The sequence below is a fragment of the Leuciscus leuciscus genome (genome assembly GCF_965113295.1).
Source record: "Leuciscus leuciscus genome assembly, chromosome: 1".
Lineage (NCBI taxonomy): Eukaryota > Metazoa > Chordata > Actinopteri > Cypriniformes > Leuciscidae > Leuciscus > Leuciscus leuciscus.
The window spans coordinates 35,508,971-35,527,978 of NC_138725.1; the positions used below are offsets into that span (position 1 = coordinate 35,508,971).

General features: G+C 40.5%; 2 protein-coding genes across 3 annotated transcripts; one reads left to right on the forward strand and one right to left on the reverse strand.

The window, feature by feature from the left end:
- Positions 1 to 261: 261 nt before the first annotated feature.
- On the reverse strand, positions 262 to 16,165 carry LOC309495291 (uncharacterized protein). Of its 2 annotated transcripts, XM_082164962.1 has the most exons (8): positions 15,671 to 16,165; positions 13,903 to 14,175; positions 13,720 to 13,803; positions 12,996 to 13,107; positions 12,767 to 12,854; positions 12,520 to 12,690; positions 11,156 to 11,221; positions 262 to 2,008 (listed from the first exon to the last, which is right to left on the reverse strand). In XM_082164962.1, the coding sequence occupies exons 1-5, from the start codon at positions 15,854 to 15,856 to the stop codon at positions 12,826 to 12,828; spliced, it is 684 nt and encodes a 227-aa protein (XP_082021088.1). In that variant the 5' UTR covers positions 15,857 to 16,165; the 3' UTR covers positions 262 to 2,008; positions 11,156 to 11,221; positions 12,520 to 12,690; positions 12,767 to 12,825. The 2 variants fall into 2 exon arrangements, with proteins under 2 accessions (XP_082021088.1, XP_082021087.1); XM_082164961.1 differs by having other exon boundaries at positions 12,520 to 12,854.
- Positions 6,128 to 10,695, forward strand: LOC309495826 (general transcription factor II-I repeat domain-containing protein 2-like; the record flags this gene model as incomplete). The annotated part of the gene is made up of 2 exons (XM_082165701.1): positions 6,128 to 7,713; positions 10,638 to 10,695. 2 exons carry the CDS (start codon positions 6,128 to 6,130, stop codon positions 10,693 to 10,695), a joined length of 1,644 nt encoding a protein of 547 aa, XP_082021827.1.
- Positions 16,166 to 19,008: the final 2,843 nt, after the last annotated feature.

Sequence of the window (19,008 nt, forward strand, 5' to 3'; positions counted from 1 at the left end):
TTTGGCCTGGAAGACTTGTAGTACAGCCATCGTATGGAGCGCCGGCACAGCCAGCGAGGGTGGATGTAGCGCGGCAAGGCTTGGAGGGATTTGAAGCCTTAGTCTTCCATCCCGCGGCGGTAGTTGGGCAAAGTTGAGTGCCCACCGGCTCTTCGAGGGTGGGGGATCGCCTCGTAGCCTTTCTCTTCAGCGCCGTTGACATTGGAGAGAGCTGAAGAAAATGGAGGGCTTGATGTGAGCTGAGTGTGGCGCCTTCCACGATTTAGTGAGTTCATCGCGAACTTCGGGGAAGAAGGGGGCGGGCCTCTGCTGAGGGGTCTGCCGGCGCCCTTGCAGGAACCAATCGTCGAGCCTGCTGCGTGATGGTTGCTTGGATGGAGACCAGTCGAGCCCGAGGTCTGCCACGGCCTTAGTGAGCACACGGAGAAGCTCTGAGTCAATGTCGGCTCTCATGCTGTCTTGTGTGGATGGTGGGGGGCCGGAAACGGACCCCACCTAGTCATCGCAGTCCGAAGCCGCAAAGGAAAGGCTGTCATCCTTTTCCTCTTCCTCCTCGTCCGAAGCCCGAACAACACAAGGTCCACCGCTCGCAGAGAGGGGCGCTGGTCTGCCTGTGTAAACAGGACTGGCGAGGCAGATTGCTGGAGAGAGACCGAGGCATGCAGGGACTGGGCCGGCGTGAGCTCGCTTGTCTCAGCTCGCTCAGGCTCCCTTTGTGAGCGGTGCTTCTTCTTGCGCGGCTCGAGCAAAGGGGCGGGGATCGGGTCGTCGTCGGTGAAGAAGGCGAGTCGAGCCCGCAGAGTGGTAAGGTCCATGGCATCACATTCAGGGCAGCCGCCCTTAGCGAGTGCAGCTTCGGCATGGGGGCGGCCCAGGCAGGAAGCGCACAGAATGTGGCGGTTTCCACCGACGAGTGGGCCTCTACACGAGGCGCAGGTGGTGTGAGGCATTTGAAACAACGCCTTCGAAATATTACTCGTTTAGAGTGTGAACGCAGCGGTGAACACACGAGAATAAGCAGTAAAAGGATACGCACACTGGATGGCACAGCGACACAGCGTGCTGAAGGTGGCGAATGAAGCCGGCGTCTTCAGTAGCTTTACCTGAGAGGCGTTTCGACGGCGGCGAGTTGTTAGTAACCAAGTAGTTTTCTGTCATGATTCGAGCGTTTACAAACAAAATTTATGAGACAGTTGTTGTCAGGTTTCATAGGTGATTTAAGGTTAAGGTATGAAATTTAATCGTAAGCTTGGCGAACAGTTTTGGAGAATTGGATTTTTCCCCATTCTAAAAGATAGGAGCTGAACTTGCATGCCCAAGATGGGTCTCAAAGATGGCCGCCGAGTGAAATGACTTGTCAAGTCATCTTCATTTATATAGCGCTTTTAACAATGTAGATTGTTCCAAAGCAGCTTTACATTGATAATAGGAAATTAAAGTAAAGTGTTTTTGGCTTTATAGCAGCTCTAGAATAAAATTATTGTCCAGCTTAAGTTAGTTTGATTGATTCACTTCCGTCACAACGATCCTTAGTTATTAACTTTTGGGCCGCTAACACGACAACGTTTTAACAGAAAACTCTTAAGTTCTTTCAGCGCAAACTTTTAAAAAACGCGAACCAGTGGGAATGCCGATGACGTGCACATGCGTATTACGTTCTTTCTGCGCAAACTTCAAAAACGCGAACCAGTGAGAACGCCGATGGCGTGCACGTGCGTATTACGAGTTCAGTCTATGCACGTTTTAATATATGTGCGCAGTCGTGTAGTCCTTCCCTACAAAACCCTCAACATAGTACTTGTCTGGCCTTAAAATTAATAATACAGAATTTTTATCGCTTCCATGTAGCCACGCGAACCGGAATTATCCCCACAATGCTTTATCTGTAGATAGGTAAAGGGAGGGGAGGGAGCCTAGTTGACATTTCAGGACTGCGCTGTCGTCGCGTCCAGGCGCAGGTCCTTCATCAGATCTGGATACGGCCTGGATCCGGCGGACTGCGGTAAACCTTGGGATAAACAGAGAGACTAATATTAGCATAGATGCCATTCTTCTTATGATGTAACGAGTACTTCAGGATTTATGGGAAGTGTTCCCGATTCCGGCTGACCTAATCTATGCAGCCTAACATTGAATTATATAAAGTCTATAATGTGTTATGTGTATGCTAGGTCAAAGAGATGTGTTTTTAGTCTAGCTTTGAACTGACAGAGTGTGTCTGCTTCCCGGACAATGTTAGGAAGCCTGTTCCAAAGTTTTGGTGCTAAATAGGAAAATGATCTACCACCAGCAGTCGATTTTGATATTCTAGGTATTATCAACTGGCTGGAATTTTGAGATCGCAATAGACGTAAAGGACTATAATCCGTTAAGAGCTCGCTCAAGTACTGCAGAGCTAAACCATTTAGTGCTTTGTAAGTAATCAGCAATATTTTAAAATGCATATGACGTTTAATAGGGAGCCAGTGCAGTGTTGACAGAACTGAGCTAATATGGTCATACTTCTTGGTTCTGGTAAGAACTCTAGCTGCTGCGTTTTGGACCAGCTGTAATTTGTTTATTAAGCATGCAGGGCAACCACCCAGTAGAGCATTACAATAATCTAGCCTTGATGTCATGAACACATGGACTAATTGTTCCGCATTTGTCAATGAGAGCATATGACATAATTTAGATATATTTTTAAGATGGAAAAATGCGGTTTTACAGATATTAGACACGTGACTTTTAAATGAAAGATTGGTATCAAAGAGCACATCCAGGTTCCTAACTGACGACGAAGACTTGACAGAGCAGCCATCAAGTGTTAGACAGTATTCTAGATTATTACATGAGGAATTTTTTTGTTCAATAATTAGAATCTCTGTTTTTTCAGAATTAAGTAGTAGGAAATTACTAGTCATCCAATTTTTTATATCAGCTATGCATTCCGTTAATTTTGTGAATTGGTAAGTTTGTCAGGGCGTGAAGAAATATAGAGCTGAGTATCATCAGCATAACAGTGAAAACTAATCCCATGCTTCCTAATGATATCTCCCAAGGGTAGCATGTACAGAGTGAAAAGCAACGGCCCTAGTTCTGTGCCTTGTGGTATGCCATACTGAACTTGTGATCGATGAGACATCTCTTCATTTACTGCTACAAACCGATAATTTTTTTGTATTTTGTATTTAAAAGAACTAGTGCAAAATGCCCGTGCAAAATCAGTTTTTGTGTGTGTTTTTAGTAATTGTTGGTTTGGTGCCCATGAAAGAGACTGTGAACGCATTGAATTCAGGGAGCAGGCTAGGTTACTACAAATGATGGCTGTGAATAAACTATAATATTCCGAAGTAAACAGTGTAGCTGACTGAGTGTTTATGAATACCACAACCTTCTAAGTGCTAGTGCAAAATGCCCGTGCAAAATCAGTTTTTGAGTGTGTTTTTAGTAATTGTTGGTTTGGTGTGTTTGAGTGCTCATTGTTACAATTACACACATATTTGTGCATGGTAGAAAGCACACAGTGAACTCCGAGAAAACACTATGCTTGAGGAAGCTTGTGAATAGGCTACTACAAATGATGCCCGTGAAAGAGACTGTGAACACATTGAATAGGATATGTTTAGTTGGTGAATAGCATAGGCTATCGTTACACAGTAGCGATAACTTTAAGCGCACCAGAATGAAATATAATATTCAGAAGTAAACAGCATAGCTGACTTACAGATTCTGTTAACATCCACAAATGAATAAGCGCGTCGATTCAGGGAGCAGTGCAAACTGCTCCTGATCGCCGTCAAAAAAGTTCAGGAGATATTTCTTAGTGATGGCTGATTTCAACAGTTTCAATATGATAGCATTTGGAAAAAAAAAGTGTCATGAATTTATTGCATTTTTGGGGGAAAATAATCCATTTTTATAATAGATCTTTGAAAATCCAAATCTGGATTTGAATTTTTTATGATATTATAACCTAAAGATACTATGTGAAAGTTTTAAACAGAAAATAGTGTTTTTCATCTTGCCACTTTCTTGGTAAAGAAAACACATTTTTACTCAAATTAATCAAAATGGATTTATCACATTCTGGAACCAAACTATAATATTCAGAAGGAACCAAACTATAATATTCAGAAGGAACCAAACTATAAATATTCAGAAGTAAACAGTGTAGCTGGCAGATGTCAGAATGTTTATTTTTAAACCACAACCTTCTTGGGGCTTCTTTGACCGATACAACCCTCTAATGTCAGAATGTTTATTTTTAAACCACAACCTTTAAAAAATGATATATTTAACAATATCTTTAGCATTTCTCATCCAAATAACGTCAAACTTGGCGCTGCACTTACTCGTGACCGTAGCGAGACACCTGTCAAGTTTGAAAGCCATCGGACTAACGGTTCGAGAGATATGTGGTTAACAGACATACACACACACAGACAGACAGACGTTTCTGTAATTTATAGATATATAGATGTTGTGGTCAATAGTATCAAATGCAGCACTAAGATCGAGTAACACTAATAGAGAGATACAACCACGATCGGATGATAAGAGCAAATCAATTGTGACTCTGATGAGAGCAGTCTCAGTACTATGGTACGGTCTAAATCCTGACTGAAAATCCTCGCAGATATAATTTTTTTCTAAAAAGGAACATAGTTGTGAGGATACCGCCTTTTCTAGTATCTTTGACAGAAAAGGTAGAATCGAGATCGGCCTGTAATTGACTAATTCTGTACGATCAAGTTGCCTTTTTTTAACAAGCGGTTTAATCATAGCCAGCTTAAAGGTTTTTGGTACGTATCCTAATGACAAGGATGAATTAATGATATTAAGAAGAGGATCTATGACCTCTGGAAGCATCTCTTTCAGTAGCTTATTCGGTATAGGGTCTAACATACATGTTGTCGATTTAGATGATTTAACGAGTTTAACAAATTCTTCCTCTTCTATAGCAACGAATGAATAAAATGTTTCCTTAGGGAGACAACAACGCACTGCCTGATGTGATGCTGTAGTAGACGGTTGCATAGTTATAATTTTCTCCCTGATATTATCAATCTTATAAGTGAAGAAGTTCATAAAGTCATTACTGCTGTGCTACTTGGAAACTTCTGAGCTTGAAGCTTTATTTTTTGTTAGTTTAGCCACTGTTTCAAATAAATACCCAGGGTTTTGTTTATTTTCTTCTAATAGGGTTGAAAAATAAGCAGATCTAGCAGCTTTTAAGGCCTCTTTGTATGCTATCGAGGTCATCGAATTTTTTTTTTTCTTCCAGTTGCGCTCCATTTTTCTGGCTGCTCTCTTAAGGGCCCGAGTGTGCTCGTTGTACCACGGCGTTGGACTATTTTCTTTAATCTTCTTTAAGCGCAACGGAGCAACTGTCTCTGGAAAAGAGAGAGTTAAAAGTTTCTGTTGCAATATCGAGTTTTTCTAAGCTATCTGCGATGCTGAGATGATGAAACTGATTAGGAAGATTATTAATAAAGCAATCTTTAGTGGTAGAAGTGATAGGTCTAACATATTTGTAACACAGAGTCGACTTTGCAGCCTTGGCTAAATTAAGTTTACACGAGACTAGATAATGATCTGAGATGTCATCGCTCTGCTGCAGAATTTCAATGGCATCAACATCTATTCCATGTGATAATATTAGATCTAGAGTGTGATTACGACAATGAGTGGGTCCTGACACAAATGACACTTCACCTTTTACAACAATAGAAGTCTAGGGGAAGTTCTGTTTAGATAATTACATAAACTGTACCGATGAAAACAGCCTTTAGAGCAGGGGTCTCAAACTGCCGGCCCGCGGGCCATTTACGGCCCTCCCTCCCCCTCCCTCCGGCCCGCAACTGATGTAAAAAAATATAACATAATCCGGCCCGCAAAACAATTTTTTTTATTATTATACATTTTTTGGGGGTTCATGCCAATTTAAAATTCCACTTCATATTAATTTGAAACAAGAACACGATTCTATAAAATAAAACAAAAAATAATAAAAATAAAAAAAACGTGAATGCGTAATAAAAAAAAAAATAAAATAAAAAAACCCGCGCAAACCCGGCATATTTGATAAGAGAGCTGATTTTGGTCCTAGGAGTTTATTTGTGTGGCTGCTAAAGAAATTGAAAATATGTCTCTTTCCAAACTGAAAAGGAAAGTGGATGATGAACACAGACAGTTTCAAGAAAGATGGACATTGCAGTATTTTTTTGTGGAGTTTAATGGAAATGCTACCTGTCTGATATGCAAAGAAAAAGTCGCAGTCCTAAAGGAGTATAATCTCCAGCGTCATTACACAACTAAACATGGAGAACAATATGAGAAGTACCAGGCAGACGAGAGAGAAAAAACAGCCATGAAGTTGAAGAGAGAGCTAACGTCCCAGCAAAGCTTTTTCCACAAAGCCAAAAAGGATGCTGATGCTGCAGTTGAAGCAAGTTATGTGGTGAGTGAGTTGATCGCTAAAGCAGGAAAGCCATTCACTGAAGGGCAGTTTATGAAGGATTGTATGTTAAAAGTCGCTGAGATTCTATGTCCAGAAAAGAAGGGCTTGTTCAACAATCTCTCTCTTTCTGCAAACACAGTGGCCGAGCGGATTAGCGAGTTGTCGAGTGACATTTATGATCAATTGCGCGGCAAAGCTAGAGTTTTCACTGCGTACTCTTTGGCGCTCGACGAAAGCACAGACAAAACAGACATTGCGCAGCTAGCCATTTTCATCAGGGGTATTAATGAACAATTTGAAGTGACGGAGGAGTTGTTAAGTTTGTGTCCAATGCATGGCCGTACTACAGCCAACGATATATTTCAGCAGCTGTGCGACACGATTGAGCGCGCTGGTTTGCCGTGGAACAGACTGGTGGGCATTACCACTGATGGCGCCCCATCTATGACAGGCAAAAAAAACGGACTGGTAGCGCTGGTACAAAGAAAGTTAGAAGAGGAAAATGCAGATCCAGCAGTTGTTCTGCACTGCATTATACACCAACAGGCTCTGTGCAGCAAATGCCTGAAATATGAACATGTCATGTCTGTTGTCCTGAAATGTGTCAATTACATCAGGTCGAGAAGTTTACAGCACCGCCAGTTTCGGGCCTTTTTAGAAGAAATTGAGTCAACATATGGCGATGTAATTTACTTTACTGAGGTGCGCTGGCTCAGCAGGGGGAATGTCCTGAAGAGATTTTTTGACTTAAGAGCAGAGGTGAAGAGATTCATGGAAGATGGCAGAATGGATGTTCCTGAATTTGATGATCCTAAATGGGTCATGGACCTTGCATTCTTAGTGGACATAACACAGGAGCTGAACATCCTTAACTTGAAGCTCCAGGGTCCTGGTCAGCTCATCACAGCAGCATATGAAAGTGTGAAAGCTTTCTCCACAAAGTTGAGATTGTGGAAAACTCAGCTTTCTGCAAAAAACCTCAGTCATTTCACTACATGCAGATCTCTTGTGGAGGAGGGCACAGCATTCAGTGGTGATGAATATGCTTCTGCTATTGACAACCTACTGGAGGAATTTGATCAGCGTTTTGCTGACTTCAAGTCACACCGTGACACTTTCCAGCTGTTCGCAGATCCCTTCTCAACTGACGTGGAGAGTGTCCCAAGTGTGTTGCAAATGGAGCTTATTGACTTGCAGTGCAACAGTGAGCTAAAAACTAAATTCAGAGAGGCACAGGGAAAAGCAGACAAGACTGGACAGTTTTTGAGAGAGTTACCTCTAGTGTTGCTTTCGTCAACGAAAATTATGACGAAATATTGTCGTCAACGAACCTTTATCACCTGACGAAAACGAGACGAGACGCAACGTAAATGCTGGTCATGTGACGATGACTAAAATAAATGTATAATGCAATATCGTTGACGAATAAAAACGAGACTAAATGTGGTTTAACAAAATAAAAACTATGCTAAAATGTCTCTTCATTTTCGTTGACCAAAACGAGACTAGACGAAATGTTATAACGTCACGACGAATGAGAGAGTTGTGCGTGAACCCGTTTATATAGCTACTGTCTATGGCGTGAACCCATAGCTTTGTCGGCTTTAAATTCTGGTTTGCGATCTGGTCACCCGATTATCAGCAAATTTAACAATATTATTCCATTAGTTATTCCATTAAAATGTCTCATTGATATATTTGACACATTCATAATCGTCACCCTCTGGTTACATGAACGCGTCACCACCGCATCAGCACAGAAAACATGGAGTTTATTTTAAAGAATAATCGCACAACCTATTCGATATTCTATAATTAAATAAACTAATCGAATATTCAAAAAACGTGACTCATCCCTGCATGGAATCTCTTTCTTTTCCCAAATCTTCACTCACGTCTCACCCATTTTCTAAGGGGATTATAAACGTTTCTTCATTGGTTCGCTTTTAATAAGGCCTATTATATTCGTATTCTTTACTGTGGTAAAGTAGAAAATGCTGTAGGACAGATAGCCTACATTTGTACTTGCATGTCAAATTCTACAGTTTGTGCTTGTTATAGACATGGTAAGGCGCGTCAAGTTTAGTTGTAAAGCGCGTTTCACACGCGCGGGTGATTTTTTGTTTCACTTTCTCTGGCAGCGCAATCTCAAACATAGCTTAAATATCTCGCCCTTGTGGAGGATAAAATTCGCTCTTCAGACCATTTTACATCAAGTTGAAAACATGAAGATATCAGAAAAGAGATCGATGGACTCTTTCCTGCTCGTGTCCCACATCCCTCTCAAAGCGCATTGTGGTAGGCTATATCACCAATGGCGATTCTAGGGGTGGACTGGGGTGGCCGGGGCCACCCCTGAAAGCTCATTGGCCACCCCTGTGGCCACCCCAGATCTGATAGGTAGGTCAAGTTCGTCAAGAAACGAGAAACGAGAAATGTTATCAATCAGTGATGACAGCTGATCAACTGATTTAGGGCCAGTTTCACATTTTTAACTAACACAGTAACGGTCGTACTGAGACTGTGAGAGCTGATTTCTGCTCAGCGGACGTTTGGCCATGCAGGTCAGATGACCCATGAGATAAGAGCATGCGCGCTGCACGGTGCACCTGCTGCTGCTGGTCCGTGAAACAAGAGGACGGTCACACAGTTGCAACAATACAACAACGATAAAAACGCTGGAATCAGTCGATTGAGAGGTATGGTCGGGACCCAACGCAACAGAGTGCGGCACGGGAATATAGATCTGATGGCCGAGTGCGGGCGCGGGCGGTAATGCACTCGTGTGTCGATTCGCGGGAGTCGGGACTCCCGCAAAATAGAATTATCTATAAATTGAACAAATAAAAACGAATAAATTTTCATTCATCTGTTGCACAAAAGCAACAAGAACAACTAAAACAAAATAGAAACGATTTACAGGCCAGAGTCTCTATTTATAACATGTTTGCAGCGTTGAACAATGTAACCAATCACAGACATATGTGTTGATTTCTTGAACGCAATGGCCAATCAGATGCATTTAAGATAGAATCCCCTCACCACTCAAAATGGACTTTTTGTTCAGTGCTGAATTCTGCATACTGGCAAATCATCTATTATATCAAACAAAGTGTAGACAATATGAAAGATTAATTATGCAGCCAGTTTCATTGATAATAACAGAGATTTGTGAGATGGCGATGAACTGAGATGTCATTAGGAATTATTAAGTGAGAAATCCGTCCCACGCAGGTCTCTAATGTAGACTTTAAAAACAAACCACTAACATTATATTTACATTAACAGTAGCCTAGGCTGCAATCTAGTGTATGTAAACCTTTTTGCTGATAAACACAAATGCATTTTCGGACAAGTTAATGGCTAAGGTAATTGAGTAAATCATATCCCCCACTAGGGCAATTAATAACAGACTATAGTAAACACATTTCCTAAATAGGCCTGTGACTGTATCTTACATTTTATGAAATAGTACCATTATTTAAAAATAAAGTTTGCACTTTGTTACTATTATTAAAATCCTTTATTGTTCATTAGAGTTTAAAGGTTTACATAACATTACTTTATAGTATATATGGCCACCCCACTCTAGTTTTGTGTCCCATCTTGGCCACCCCAGTAAAAATGTCCTGGATACGCCACTGTATATCACGCGTCTTTGTGTGGAAATATAAAACGAGTTTTTATTTTTTATTTTTTTAAACAACCCCCCCAACCACCGCTGGTAGTTATTCCATTACCAACAAACTGCCACCGACACAGCCCTAAATATAATAAGATAACCTTGTTTGAAATACTATATTGACTGGGTTAAATAGAATTGCATTACTAAATAAAATACAATTTTCATTGACTAAAACTAGACTAAAATGTCATCAGTTTTCGTCGACTAAAACTAGACTAGACTAAAAAGAGTATGAACGTGACTAAAACTAATAAAAACTAAAACGACAGCTTGACACAAAGACTAGACTAAAACTAAAAGTAAAACAGGCCGCCAAAAACAACACTAGTTACCTCCATGCTACCCAGAGCTGTCCAAAGTGTTCAGTCGGGTAATGTGCCTTTTTGGAAGCACATATCTGTGTGAGAAATTGTTCTCAACTATGAACTTCAATAAATGCAAGTACAGGTCCAGGCTTAGTGATGCCCATCTTGAAGCTGTACTCAGGGTTTCAACTGTGACCTCCATCAGGGCAAACGTGGCTCAGTTGTGTGAGCAGAAGCGCTGCCAGGTGTCTGGCAAGAAATAGAATAGTGTGCAAATAGGGATTGCATGAGTTCACTGCAATGTTGTTAGTTCAGTGCAATGTTTTGACAAGTTATTTAAGTTAAAGTAAAGTAAGGGAAAAAAGGTTGCACTAACTGTTAAAATTATATTATATATTGTTAAATATATGTTTAATATACTGATGTTTACATTTTTTTGTTAAGTATGACACAAATATGTTAGTTACATAATCTGAAGTAAATGAGAGCTAATATTTCAGCAAGTGAAGTAAATTTCCTGAAAAATATTGCGCTTTCTTGTTGTGCTTGAATGTTAAAATGGCCCTCCTATGAGCTTTCGTTCACACCAGTGGCCCCCAGCCAATTTGAGTTTGAGATCACTGCTTTAGAGGATCTTGACTATCATATAATCTGAAAACTCTAAACTGTGTTTTTAAAGAGAGGGTTAGAGGAAAGGTTAGGTTGGATTATTTTCTCTCATACCTTCTCTTTATCTTCTAGAAGACTGTCCACAAGAGTCCTCAGATGAATCAGGAATCTGCCGCTCTCCTGCAGACGTCACAAACAAAATGTCAGAAACATAGCCTACTTATACAAGCATATTAACAAAAAGTAACTTGCCTGTGAATAAAAATTGGGACCCACTTCATATTAAGTGTATTTAACTAACTATGCACTTATTGTGTACATTTTTATATTGACCTTGAATTTTTATAAAAATACCTGCATGTAATTACAGCTGTAGTTAATTTCTGTAATCACATCTATAATTACACTGTTAACCTTCGCTTACACCTTAACCCACATTTAAACCTAGCCTGGCTCCACCTTCCTACGTACTTCCGCTCAATTTTCATTTTCCTTCAGTACTCTGTCTGGGTTTGCGGTATATTTGTGGGTTTTCTCCGGCCAAATTTTTACCGGTCCAATCAGCGAACAGAGGGAGTTGCTGAGAACGATGACGTTAAGGTCGTGCGCTAGTTTGAGTTGTAGGGTTACGTCACGACCAAACGTTGGTGATTGGTTATGACAGATCCAGAGTGGCTCTGGGCAGATCCAATAGTTTTAAACTTCAACAGAGTACCCGCCTTCAAGGAAGTTAACGCTTGTCAATGGAGTGGACTCTCTGTACAAATGAAATGTACGAGAGTCTGGTGGGACCAGGCTAACTTAAACCTACCCTTACCACCAAACCTGTCCCTAACTTTACCCGTATCCACCTCAATAGCAGCACAAGTGTTTTGCAATACAACATCAATGCTGTAATTACATTGTACCTAACAAATATTTTTTGATACAAGTACATAGTAGTTAATATAAAGTGGGACCGATGGATATTTGATTGATTTGCAGTTGTAAAATGCAGATTTTATATTAAAGGGGCTTTATATAGAGTTCAGAAACTCTTGTCATTAGCGACACCGCTGGCTTTTAAGTGAAAAGTCAATTGTTTTTATTATTGTTGTTTTGGACCCCATTGACTTCCACTGAATGGAAAAAACTGTCTTCAAAATATCTTGTTTTCCATAGATAAAGAAAGCCATACAGGTTTGGAATGGCATGATGGTGAGTAAATAATGACAGAACTATCCTTTTAATCCCAGACAGCTACGTAGTGTCGGCCCAGATCCGGGCCACATCTGGTACATGTGGATTCAATGTGGGCCGGATCTGGGCCAACATTATGTTGCTGTCCGTGATAAAACTTGTTTTAACATCGGCATCTTTTCAAGCAATAAGCCTCTTTCTATAAATGCCTCTGAATTATAAATGTGATTAGAATTATTATTGAATAATAGAAATAACGCAGGATGTTGTCGGTTGAGACCCTGCAGTGTATGTCATACCCATTGCAGTGAGGAGATTCTGCAGATGTTGAATCTGGGTCCAATCAGCCTTGTTTGCTTCCAGCTGTCCCACACGGGTCTCCAGACTCTCGTGCCTGTCTCTCAGTCTGTCCACCTCCTTCAGAGCCTCTAAGGTCTCCGGGTAGAGCTCGGCCCCAACGCTGACCCGGCCTGTCGCAGCGCACAGAGCCTCGTCAGACAGAGACTGATGTGGAATAGAGATCTACACCAGGTGTCCCACCTGTACCTGCTCTGTCATCCTTGATCGGGCTACCAAGGTTCAAAGGGAGGACGGGTACGGTGTCTTTAGCGGCTGAGACTGTGTACTGCAACCCCTGGGAACGCAAGAGGGAATGTCATTTACAAAAGCTGAGTTCATGCCACCTGAGGCTGAGATGAATGTCTTCGTTTTTGGCCTCAGTTTCTGCACTAAATTGACTTTGCGCTGTGTGTTGAGTGATTACGGCTGGACGTGCCTCTTGGATCTTCTGCCTCTCGCTGATGATCGCCGTCTGCGACTCGTCCCATGAGACGCTGTGTGAGCTCGTCTGGAACAGGGTGGTGGGCAATCCTGTCCTTCAGCTCTTTCTGAGAGAGAGGAAAAATCTAATTTGGCATTCTCTTAATAAACATGACGCAATAATTCTCCGATTACATAAAGTCCTTGTTATTGTTTCAGCACAAATATCGATCATCAGGAACAGTTACCCTCAAGTGGAAAACTCTGACAACACTAACCCTAACATTTACATGAACCCCGCCCCCGGGAACGCGATTTATAGATTATCATGACAGAATATGCTAATCAATGACTAGATTAGAAGATAACTACTACACATAAACTACATAAATTCATCAACTAACCATTCAGAAATGCGTTTTTGCTCAACCTCAAAAAGTGACAAGTCTAATATTCTATAAAAAATATCTGTGGGGTATTTTGTGCACTCTGGGGACATCAGAGACTTATTTTACATCTTGTGAAAAGGACATTATCGGACCGCTTTAATACTTTTATTTCAAAAGGACTTTCAACAGGAATCGGCGTGATCTGGAGATCGCGTGAGGAATGTGAAGTGACTTCTGTGTACAAGAGGCTTCATACATTGGCACACTTTTGACAGTGGACTTTCTTTGTTTGTGAAATTTCATGAGGGTGAATTTGAAAAGTTATTTTTGGTTGAACTATTCCTTACTCACCAGGGTGTTGTCCAGAAATTGCAGTCGGTTGCAATACCGCTCCAATACGTGCACAAGACGGTCAGCCAGCTCATTCATGTTCAGCTAGAATGACAACATGTTATCAAGTGCTGAATATAAATGAGCAGAAATGTGAGTGATACTGGTGTGTGTGTGTGTGTGTGTGTGTGTGTGTGCGTTCACCTGGATGAGGTGACCATTCGCCACATCAGCTTCCTGTCTCAGAGCATGTCTGAAACGTTTGAGCTCCAGATCTTCCAGTTTCAGAACATGTCTGAAGTCTATGAGCACCAGAATTTCGTCTCTCAGATCATCTCTGGACTCTGAGAGCGACTGAACTTCCTGTATCATAACATCTCTGGACTCTATGAGCACTCCAACTTTCTGTCTCAGATCATCTCTGGACTCTATGGCCGCCTGGACTTCCCTCAGCAGGTCTAGGATTAAGTCAATACACTGAGGAGGAAACAGTTTTTGAAGATTTACTTGGTTTAATTTCATACCTCTCATACAGTAACTAGGAAACCAACACGCTCTTCAGAGAAAAAGCCCATAATGCCCCTTTGCCTGAACTTTGAAGAGGGATCAAACTCTATGAGAGCACTGCTGAATCAGTTAAGCACATCCTCCGTGTCTCTTTCTTTGAAAAGGCAAGTAATATACTTTCTGAACTTTTGACCTTTAACCCCACCAGGGGTTGCCATGACGGCACACAGCCCTGGGAATCACCCTTGATGTCTAACAGGATGTGGCATCGCTGTCCGCCCACTTTCTGATATGTTTGTGTAACCCCTGATGTCTAACCTGTGTTACTCTTAGTGCTGTTTGCTTCCCTGTGAGGCTCTGTTAGATGGACAAGTTTATCTTGGATGTAACTTTATTAAACTGAAAGGATGACTAGCGTACAGAGTATGGAAGCTTGATTCCACCACAGAATAAGACGTCAGAATTGTCAGAATTGTGAGTTATAAAGTCAGAAATGTATATATCTTTTTTTTTTCATCAGAATTGACCTCTCAATTGCGAGTTTATATGCAAGAAAAAAAGTCAGAATTGCGAGATATAAACTCTCAATTGCGGGAATACTGACTTTGTCTCGCAGTTCTGACTTTATAACTTGCAATTGCGAGTTTATTTCTCACAATTGTGAGGGGAAAGATATAAAAAGTCGCAATTATCTTTTGAATTGTTTTATTCTGTGGAGGAAGTGTAGATCATGTGTAGATGACAAAAATATTTATTGAAAAGTAAATCATACAGCAAAATTATGTGGCTTAATTTGCATATTTATTGCAAAAATATTCAGATTATTTTATGCTGTTTCCAAGTGTGATCAAGATGTACATTTATGCAACTTTCCATTACATATACTCTACTGTTCAAAAGTTTGGGGTCGGTACAATTTGTGTGTGTGTGTGTGTGTGTGTGTGTGTGTGTGTGTGTTTTGAAAATCTCTAATACTTACCATATATTTCATCAAAATTACAATAAAAACAGTTATATTGTGAAATATTAGTAAAATTTTAACGTTTCTATTGTAAAATATATATATATATATATATATATATATATATATATATATATTAAAGTGTAATTTATTCCTGTGATCAAAGCTGAGTTTGTACAGTAACGTTACTCCAGTCTTCAGTGTCACATGATCCTTAAGATATCATTATTTTTATTATCAATGTTGAGAGGATTTGTTGTCCTCTCTGTTGAAATACACTCTGGGGACATCAAATACTTATTTTACATCTTGTGAAAAGGGCATTATACCACCCCTTTAACTACTGTTAACTAACGACCTGTAAAGTGTTAACGTTACCAGCAAGTTATTAACTGTGTTCTGTGGTGATAGACCTACAGTGTAGTGGAGGTACCATGGTTTTGTAAAGCATACACTTCTAGTTCACAGTACTATAGTTTTTGTAAGTTTCCTCCTTTCTCTTACCTCGTTCCCCTGGGCGATGGGAAGAGCCATCAGCGCCCGCAACCTCTCCTCCATCACCTGATGCGGGCTCGACGGCTCCGGCTGGGAGGCTCTGATCTGCAGGTGTTCCAGGATTAACAAGTCTAGCAAAGGGCGCAGGGCCCTGAAATCGACAGTTCCGACATTATATATAATGGAGAGATCCATCAGATCCTGCAAGCTTTTGTCTGTTGACACGGTCTTCAGCAAATCGCACGTTATCGGCTGTTTGCTTTGGTGGTTTGCTTGTTTGCTCTGTTTACGCTTAGTGTTGTGAGCGGCGGCGTCTTTGGGTGCTTAGCAACTGATTCAGTGGGCGGGGTGGATATATATATATATCAGCTCACAAGGAATGAATAATACCTTATTCATTTTTTTATTTTCTTCCCCACTGATCTTCAGTCGTTTTATTATCAAAGTGTTTTTACCTTGTAAATTTGTATTTTATATTGTATTCACCTTATTTTCCATGACAACAATTTTGTCATCTTACTTCCGGCTGAGTGGGACTTCAACTTCCGGCTGAAAGGACCTACGCTAGTTTCTAATTCTATAGTTGTAACGGTAAAATATGTAAAGTATTATATGCTCAGTTAGGGGCTGCCATAACAATTGGATTAAGAGGATAGAACAATTTAACCAACGGTGTTACGAACACAATGTAGGCTAAAGCGATCGGAATGTTGTGGTGTACTTTACGATTTACACCCACCACCACCACCTCAAGACGACGAGGAGGAGCACCTGAGGCAGTGGCGGAAGGCGCTAAACTTGAAGTGCTCACCCAAGCGCTCTTATGTGTGTTCGTACCATTTTATGGACGGGGAGCAGACTGACGAACGAACACCCTTACCCAGAGTAAAGGCTCGGCTACGATGTTCTGGTAAAGAAGTCCCGACGGGTGCTGAACAGGTTGTCAGATTCAGGTAACTTAAGTTAAGCTAACTTACCTAACTGTTGTTTCCTAACTTACCTATATATGTGCTTGTTAGCCTAACGTTAGATGAAGTCCGTTCTATGAATACATTTAAAGGGATAGTTCACTTTGAAATTAATTTTTGGTATGTTTTAGCTTACCTCAAGGGCATCCAAGATGTAGGTGTCTTTTTTTCCGCAGTAGTTTCAATTTTTATATTTTTAGGTCAAACCGTTCTTGTCTGTCAGTCATATAATGCAGGTCGATGGTCACTGTCTCAAAACACAAGCACAGAGTCCAAATTAAAACAATTCCCCGTCGTCCAAATTAAACAATTCCCCATCGTAAGTACACATTGATGGCCTAAGACACGAAACGAGCGGTTTGTGTGAGAAAACGAACAGTATTTATATCGTTTTTACCTCTTATACGCAGCATGTCGAAGTAATCTGATCTGACGTGTACGCAGACTGGTGCATAGATATATACACTAGATGTCGCCTTAAAGACATTCGTTCCAATGAACTGCCGTAGACAAGGCGACATCTAGTGTGTATCTATGCACCAGTCTGCGCACACATCAGATCACTCGGACATGGCTGTGTATAAGTGGTAAAAACGATATAAATACTGTTCGTTTTCTCACACAAACCGCTCGTTTCGTGTCTTAGGCCATCAATGTGTACTTACGATGGGGAATTGTTTAATTTGGACGACGGGGAATTGTTTTAATTTGGACGACGGGGAATTGTTTTAATTTGGACTCTGTGCATGCTCTTTGAGATAATGACCATAGACCTGCATTATATGACCGACAGACAAGAACGGTTTGATCTAAAAATATCAAAATTGAAACTACTGCAGAAAAAAAGACACAGGTAGGACTACATCTTGGATGCCCTTGAGGTAAGCTAAAACATACCAAAAATTAATTTCAAAGTGAACTATCCCTTTAAGATTAGTAACGAGCCGTTCACAAAATAACGAACCTTGCAGGATTACCATTGGCAACCTATATGTAATTTCTTATATTTCGTTTACTTTGTGATGGACCTAAGGGTCTGAAATAAAGAATGAATGAATATTCACGATAGTACAATATATTATGGTACATTACAGTCTTACAATAGCTCACATTATTCCTGTAAGGAGGCCAGCTAGCTACATCTCTCATTCAGATATTGATATTGACCTACGTAGAGTTAGGAGATTGTGTGTACTGTCTCGTTTTTAATGTATCTCTCCTTTTCACACTGTTCTAAGTATGAGTGCCATTATAAATTAATTCTCATGATCTATTTTAAGTACTAATGTAAAAATGTTTATGGTTATATTATTTCCATAGATGCATCGATGAGTGACAGTGTTGCAGTGGACAACTGTGAGGATGATCACAACCACATGCCCCAGACCTGTGATGCAGAAACACAATGGGAGGATCCATCTGTCTCTGACCACAACTACGCTCCAAAATCTCAACTCAACCTGAAGCCACCTACATCTGAAATGGGAACACAATGCGTTGAGCCAGTGCCATAGTACATAACTCTGCTGAGAAAGACCACCTTTGTCAGCTCTACACAGGGTCGACATTGGATGCCTTCCATTCAGTTGCCGAGCACCTTATCAATTCATACACCAACAGCTTTCAGCTACACACTTGGGGTCAGCTCCTGATGACTCTGATGAAGCTGCGTCTTAAAGGGTTAGTTCACCCAAAAATGAAAATTCTGTCAGTAATTACTCACCCTCATGTTGTTCCAACCCCGTAAGACCTTTGTTCATTTTCGGAACACAAATTAAGATATTTTTTATTAAACTGAGAGGTGTCTCACTCCTCCATTTATTTTTTTTCTCAATTTGTGTTCCGAAGATGAACGAAGGTCTTACGGGGTTGGAACAACATGAGGGTGAGTAATTACTGACAGAATTAAAATTTTTTGGGTGAACTAACCCTTTAATTTATTGCAGGGTGATCTTGCTGAAAGGTTTGGTGTTTCTCAGTCCATTGTAAGCAAGGTGATTTTGCGTTGGCTTGACATCATGGAGAATTGTTTCAGAGAGCAGTTTCCAAACACAACATGTAGAGCACAATATATCAAAATATCACAAATGTATATATCGCAATATGCATAATTTTTTTTAGCTTTAAGAAACTTTAATCAGTTTATATAATTCATACAGTGAAAAACTAAGCAGTGTTTTACTTTTACATTTGATTATTCAGTTTCTGTTGTTAAATAGACCTAATGTAGGATAACCTGAACCCTGTGGTTTACACTGATGTTAAAATAACACTTCTTATATACAGTAAAACACTGATGTTCACTTTCACAAGTTGAAGGGATGTTTTCTTGTTACAAAAAGAATGTGAAACACATATGTAGGTTATACAATTTTAAAT